Below are 7,395 nucleotides of genomic sequence, written 5' to 3' on the forward strand. Positions count from 1 at the left end.
AGGGGTGACTGTTGTGACGAATAAACACGGTTTTGTTCAAATGTTTTGGAACAAAATTAACTGTAAGTAGAGAGGGTTTCCTGACCTGACTGGGCCGACTCATCATTTCTTGCCTGTTTTGGTTCTTGTAGTGTGTATCCATTGAGGATGAAATGGACGTATCTCCATTGAATCTGGGCATGATTGCTGCTTATTACTACATTAATTACACTACTATTGGTAAGAAGCAATTTTTGGTCACCTTTACCGCTTCTTGTAAGTACTGACAATACAAGGCCCAGCGCCTTCCTAGACTTTTTATTAAACGAGATCGCAGTGGTGTCGGATTTTGCTATCGGGCTAGTGAATTCTGTTCTTAACTTGCCCGACGGACAAGTGAAGTTTTTTTTTTTGAAGAATTCAAATTACAGAAGAACTGTAATCAATCAAAACGTTTTTAGGGCTAGTTTAAATAACTTTCGGGCTAGTACATGCTAGCTATAACTTTCCCGAATGGCAAGCTGTAAAACTGACTTTCCTTGCACCCAGGATCGGAAATCTTAGGCTAACCTGTGACGATTGGTTCCGGAGCTCACTCTTGAACAACCCCTCGAGTTTTTATATGTTATTAATTGTTATATATGTTGTTTGATGACAGAATGTAGTGTAACACTAGCTTGGATTGACCATTTAAATGAATCCTCTTTGGTCGTTCTTCGGCATGTCTAGTTTTCGTTTTGGTATTGTGAAAAATAATTCGGAATTTTTCCTAATATATTTGATGGATATTCGACTCCTCTTTTCTTTCGTCAGTTTTTATTTTCTCTGTGATTTTAATTCTTGCTATTGATTAGACCTCATGTTCTCTGTTTTGTCAATCTTATAGAGCTGTTTAGTGTGTCTCTGAATGCCAAGACCAAACTGCGCGGTTTGATCGAGATCATCTCTTCCGCCTATGAGTATGAAAGGCTTCCCATAAGGCATCACGAGGACGCTACCCTTAAACAAGTGAGTAACTGTCTAATTAGTCTGTTACAAGCAGTTTGTGATGTCAGTGCCACCCAAGGTGTTTAATGTACCCAGGCCTCGTCCACACGTATCCGGATATTTTTAAAAACTGAGGTTTTTTCTCCGTTTCAGAATTCCTTCCTCTCGTTAACGGCGTTTTCGGGTAACAAAAACCTAGTTTTTCTTAAATACGCCGGCTTATCGTTTTCGTGTTGACGGATGAAAATGAAGGTTTTTGAATACGATGACGACATACGTCGTACAGCGCATGCCCCACAAGAGATGCTGTCGTATCTCTATCGTTTTAGCGTTTTCGTTTGGACGAGCGAAAACGATTGGAGTACGCTCCGTTTTCAAAAAAATCGGGGTACATGTGGACAGGGCCTCAGTCGTGTTTAATTAGCGGGAAAAGTACCAGACGAGGAGACCTGAATGGTGTATTGTGGTGTTTGAAAGCTTGTCAGCCTAACAGTTTTTCAAAGGTTCATTTTTGTTGTTTGTAAAGTTTGATATAATGCTTGGGAGACTCATTTGTTTGACACGAAGCTGTGAGTTTGACATTCGCAAAATATTTCTAAAGCACCATAATGATGGAATAAGGGAACGTAATTGGCGGCCTCTTTAACCCTTCAAACCCTAACATCAACATTTATATTCTCATTTGTTGTGCTCATACGTTTCAATAGAAGTAGTGGAGAGAATTTAGATTCATCTTTTGTGATCATGTCCTCATTATTCTCATGACCACTCTGTATTATATAGTATTGACAGTTACAAGGAGAAATTCCATGTTGATTTCTCTTGGGGATTAAAGGGTTAAGCAAAGCTAACTGCGTTACAAAATGTGTTTGTCTTTTAGCTTATGAATCGTGTACCTCACAAAGTGACCAATGCCAAGTTCAATGACCCTCATGTGAAGACAAACCTGCTGATACAGGCTCATATGTCCCGGATGCAGTTATCAGCTGAGATGCAGTCAGACACGGAAACCATCCTCGGCAAAGTAAGTGAACTAATACACAAACAGGGACGAAGAAATGCATGGATACTGAAAGGAATCGTCCTCTGCTCCGCATGGGAAACAAATGAATGAGTGAGGATAAGTAGTAAAGTTATGTAGCCGAATTTGAAAATCGTCGTCTTAAAAAGTACTCATTTACTAAGAAAAACAGTTGCTTTGGTATGCTGATCTTTCCTTTTTTGTTTCTCTCTTTCTTTGATGTGAGTGTGGCCTAGTTTGTCTTAATATTAACAACTATGTCCAGTTTTGCAATGCTAATTCACGCAGAGGTAGCTCACGTCTTTAACTTCAGCGTTAAGCGTTCAGCGTCAATCGTTTATGCAACCTCTGGAACGTCTTACCTGATAATATCAAAGCAGAGAAATGTTCAATTGTAATGTATGTGATATATTTTTCTTGTTCTTTTTCTACCAGGCCATGCGTCTTGTGCAAGCGTGTGTTGATGTGCTCAGTAGCAATGGCTGGCTCTCTCCTGCCCTTGCTGCCATGGAACTTGCTCAAATGGTATGTCAACTCAGCCAAATTCGTTTTCCAATAGATTGCATCTGCATGAAGTGTAGTGTTTTATGAGAAAGTAAACGTTGAATCTTGTCGTCGTTGTTGCCATTTTGAGACGCCGAAATTTAAGGAGCGGACTCACAATCATTCATGATCAGTCTGAATTTTGTTAAGCGGCAGTCAGTAGTTCTTGCTGAAAACAACGTGGACTAAGTGAATCCCGTTTTGCCCCCAGTACTCGTTGAAATGGTGATCACTCAGATGCATGAAAGGCAGCTCGACTACTCCTGAGAAATGAAAAGTGTATAGGTAATCAGCCAGCCGTAAACTAAATCCTTTTGTATTTATTTAGGTTACGCAAGCCATGTGGAGCAAAGACTCTTACCTCAAACAAATTCCTCACTTCACCGCGGAAATAATCAAACGATGCACGGACAAGGTATTCCAGAGCAGTTTTACTCTATTTGTTCTCGCCTTTCACCTTTGGCTCTTGAAACTGCCATAGTCGGGTTCAAATTAACAGTGGTGTTGTAAAGTGGAGAATGTTGTAGAAAGAGGTGTAACTTAGAAGGTAGAGGTAATTTTTACGAGAGAACTCTAACAAGGACGAAATTATACCTTTACTCAGCCGTTCCCGCCTGTCTTATTCCCAACTTCCTGCCAGCGTCAGGCAAGAGATGGGGGAAAAAGCGTGTACTTAAACAACAGCGTATACTCGGCTAGAGAGACGTTTCATACTTAATAATTTTTGTGTTTTCTTTCTCAAAGTAGCCCTTTTGCGTAAAGGAAAGATAAAGAAACTTTCACAAGCTTGTCCCCTTATATTCTTATTGTCTTTCTGCAGGGTGTGGAGTCAGTGTTCGATATCATGGACTTGGAAGACGAAGAAAGAAACAAGCTTTTGAGGCTGGATGATAATCAGATTCAGGTGAGAACGCGCTCTGATTACAAAGGTTATGAATTAATTGATAGGCTACGAGAGGCTATAACATTCGTTTTTGTGTCGTTCGACATTAGAGACCTTTGCATTCAAGACGACTTTCTCAATACTGAGTTGTGCGCGCGTGAACCAGCATCATTTTGGCGGGAAAACGTGACAGTCGTGCTAACTTTTCTGGCAAAAAAAGTACAGTGAAACTTTCCGGGGTGATTATTTTTTTTAGAAAACGCGGAAAAAGCTTAAAGTGGAATCTGGTCCTCGTAGTTGTCCGGCTCGTCCTCGATCAATCTCTAAAAGCCTCTTGTCATTGTGGTGAACGGCAAAAGGAAACCTCATTGAACCACTGGAAAACCCCGGAAGCGATTTTTGATTTTGGATTCATTTGCAAAGAAGCAGATGTTTCTAATTATTGTCCTTCTTCTGAGTGTATCTAATAAATATTTAGTCTCTGTTCAACGGTGCATCAGCATGGTGCTATTTTCTTTGTGAGAATGAAATAATTGTTTGTAAGTTATTGATTGTTGTTTTTCTTTTCAGGATGTTGCCAGGTTCTGCAATCGTTATCCGAACATTGAATTGTCTTTTGAAGTTCACGACAAAGACAACATCACTGCGTAAGTTGGCAGTTAGTAGTCTAAGATAAGAAAATTTAATAATATCGCAAAAAAGAAAAAGACAATGGCAACCAGGACAAGCAAAACAAGCACAATCATTAACAGCCGCAAAAAAAAGGGAAAAAAAAAGAAGAAAATCGGAGGAAGAAAGAAACGCTTTTCAACTTTACCACGATTTTTGGTCACCACTTTGAAAGCTATACCTTGATGTGTTATGCGTTCAGTATAGGATAAATCATAAATATTGCAAACGCGAGTGCGTGTAAAATCTGAGCTCACGAGGTTGTTGTGTGTTATTTCAGTTATCAGCGGCTTTGCATGGAATCCCTTAACCTCATCTGCGTGCCTTTTTAAAACAGAAACATTTGGCCTAGGGCTTGACTGAAATATAAGCAATAGATTTATATTACCAAAACAACAACTCATTTGCCGTCACTGCGCGACTACGACGTGAAAGTGCATACTTTCACGTTTTGTGGAGGTGAACTCAAGACAGTGCGGTGTCTTTCTTTTTCTTTTCCCAAACTTCGATACAACCTTTTAGAATTCAACTCCATAAAAAATGACCAATATTTGTCGAATTGAACGAGACGGAATAAGCGCAGCCGTCACCGTCGTCGTTGCTTAAGCTCTGTGGCGACTCAGTGGAGACGTCTACCATCGGCTTAAATCAAATTTCTCATGTAGTGGACAGCGGCTGACTAAAAAGGAAAGAAGCGAATTGTTTTCTTTTTAAGCATTAGTCACCAGTTACTATCTCTGACTTTATGTTGATGGATCTTTATTTGTAGGGGCTCTCCTGTGAACGTTATTGTGGACCTTGATCGTGAAGAGGAGCAGTCAGGCCCTGTGATTGCACCGTTCTTTCCTGGAAAACGTGAGGAGGGCTGGTGGCTAGTGGTTGGTGACACTAAGAGCAACGGGTAAGAAACAGTGCTTATTGCTTTTTATTGAGCACCTGCGAAAGGGCTTTCCTCCAGTGAACGCCGCATATAACATCATAGCTATTGCAACCGTCAGGGTTCTTCACAAAATTAAAAAAAAAGGAGAAAAAGTGATTAAGAGTAGATAAAAAGGCGCTCGCTCGCTACATCGCTTGCAGGTAAGGCACCCCTGAAGGTATCCGGTAACCTTATAATTCGGAAACAGTCTTATTCGGGGCGCACATTTCAAGATGGCCCCCTAAATATTGTCCATCTGAGAAGTCATTCGCCTTACTGAGTTGGCCGCTGCTGAAACGAAGAAAGTAGTCACATGTGAAGATTCACCTATATGATATACAGATCCACAAATCAAAGAGAATTTTTAACCAGAGCGCTTGTAACTTGCTTCGTAGGCTAATCTCGATCAAGCGTTTAACACTCCAGCAAAAAGCCAAAGTCAAACTGGATTTTGTGGCTCCGAGTTCACCCGGTACCTACTCCTACACATTGTTTTTCATGTGTGATACTTACATGGGCTGCGATCAGGAATATCCCTTCAAGATCAGCGTAGGAGAGGCGGCAAGCGGAGATGAAGAGAGCGGCGATAGTGAAGCAGATGATTAAACATCACCGCGTCAGTTGGCAGGATAAACATCGGCGCATGCTAAGCCGTTAGCGATTTCCAAAAACCTTCATAACCTGCCATGTGAAAAGGAGATTTTTTATATGTATAGCATGAATTTCAGGCATTAAACTTTACAAATAGGATTCTCTAAAAGTTACATTTCACAAGTTCTGTCCAATCGGCCTCCTGTTTAGCTTTTTTCTCTGTCTGAAATACATAACCAGGAAAGCTCTAGAGTAGAATCGTCAAACCAAACGTAGCTTAGCTCTTAAAATGGTTCGGTGGAGCGCATGTGAGGAAAAAATTTATATATAAAGAAAATCGTTTCCACCTCACGTTTTGTTACAAAAGGCTTAAGAAATAATTCGTTCGCTTTCCGAAGTTTTGCAGCTCGCGAATAAATATCCGTAGGTCCCAGTTTCTGATAGCAGGTGGTTGGTTAGAGGAAGCTTGAACAACAACAACAGCAGTAGCAGTAATAAGAAGACCGTTCATTTCCCCAGATTGTATTTTAAGTAGTTTCTAAGAATTAACTTTAATCAAGAAGATTTCTTGCATGGAATAGTAGAATCGCTGAGAATAGTAGAATGTCTGGCCTAATCAGAGACTTTGTTTTTGTTCAGGTTTTATTTATGCACATCAAATACCACTTATCCATGTTAACGTAAGACGAACAAATTTCGCCACCAAGCTTCGTTTTGAAACTGTAAATTTGCCATGATTTCTTTAAAAGAATGTCCACGCACAGAGTGCAAATGCGAAGAATGAAGCCCTGCGGTGGAATTTGCTCGTCTGACGTGGTATAAGAGCTGTGCTATCACTTAACGCCATCTTGTTAATAGGGGACGTCTTGAAGCTCGCAAAGTTGTTTACAACCCAACCCGTCATCTTTGCAGGCACTTTAAGATCGATGGGATTAAAGCAATGTCATGTGGTTTTTCAGTGGGGCAAACAAGTGATAAAATTTGCTAATATTTAGTAATCACGGTCGAATTGGTTTATTCTGTTGTCTGGAATAAACAAACTCGACGATTTCTTGCATTGGCAATTTTTTCACTTGTTTGCTACCTGAGAGACCACTTGACATTGCTGTTATCCCATCAGTCTTTGAGTGCGTGCAAAGATGGCGGGCACCGTGAATAAGGTCTAGTAGCGGACGAGACAGTAGATAAATGACCTGCAAATAACGTACCTATTCCCAATAACTGGTGGGTGATGGTAGAGATTTCTGAGTGCTTCATGAGTACAGTCCTTTAATAATCAGCCTAACCAGAACGTTTTGGCGAATTGTTTTATATTTGTGTAATGTAGTGTCATGAGTTGTTGCTTTACTCGTGTACGAACAAAAACAGTTGACATATTTTGTAAATGACCCCATACCTGTAGAAAAATAAATAACTGACACTCGTTATTGTTTTCTTTATGCTGACCAATTTGCGTCTTTTGCGTTTTGTTATTATTTGTTACATAGTTATCTTCATTATTAATATATTCAAAGAACTGAACTGATAATTCATTCAGACAGTGAACATAACACGTCGGTATATTTAATTTCATTACTGTTATTGAACCCTGTGTGTAAGAAGTTCTTTTCGTTTATAGATTTCTGGAATTACCCCGCTTAACCCTCGTCCACACGTATCCAGATATGTTTGAGAAACGGTGATATTTTCTCTGTTTAATACTTCCGTCTATACGTAAACGGTGTTTTCGGGCAGCAAAAACGCAGGTTTTCGAAAACGGTCCCCAGAGTGGAGTTTTTCGGAAACGCCAAGACAAGCGAAAAA

General features: G+C 40.1%; 1 protein-coding gene across 1 annotated transcript in view; it reads left to right on the forward strand.

Annotated features, from left to right (window-relative positions):
- Positions 1-7,037, forward strand: part of LOC140933817 (U5 small nuclear ribonucleoprotein 200 kDa helicase-like) — a 32,832-nt gene extending 25,795 nt beyond the window's left edge. The window contains exons 36-44 of the mRNA XM_073383473.1: positions 132-219; positions 866-987; positions 1,847-1,990; positions 2,423-2,512; positions 2,859-2,945; positions 3,351-3,434; positions 3,984-4,060; positions 4,852-4,983; positions 5,397-7,037. Coding sequence (XP_073239574.1) covers positions 132-219; positions 866-987; positions 1,847-1,990; positions 2,423-2,512; positions 2,859-2,945; positions 3,351-3,434; positions 3,984-4,060; positions 4,852-4,983; positions 5,397-5,607 — 1,035 coding nt within the window. The 3' untranslated portion in view covers positions 5,608-7,037. The remainder of the gene's footprint in view (positions 1-131; positions 220-865; positions 988-1,846; positions 1,991-2,422; positions 2,513-2,858; positions 2,946-3,350; positions 3,435-3,983; positions 4,061-4,851; positions 4,984-5,396) is intronic.
- Positions 7,038-7,395: the final 358 nt, after the last annotated feature.

The sequence above is a fragment of the Porites lutea genome, chromosome 4 (genome assembly GCF_958299795.1).
Source record: "Porites lutea chromosome 4, jaPorLute2.1, whole genome shotgun sequence".
Classification (NCBI taxonomy): Eukaryota; Metazoa; Cnidaria; class Anthozoa; order Scleractinia; family Poritidae; genus Porites; species Porites lutea.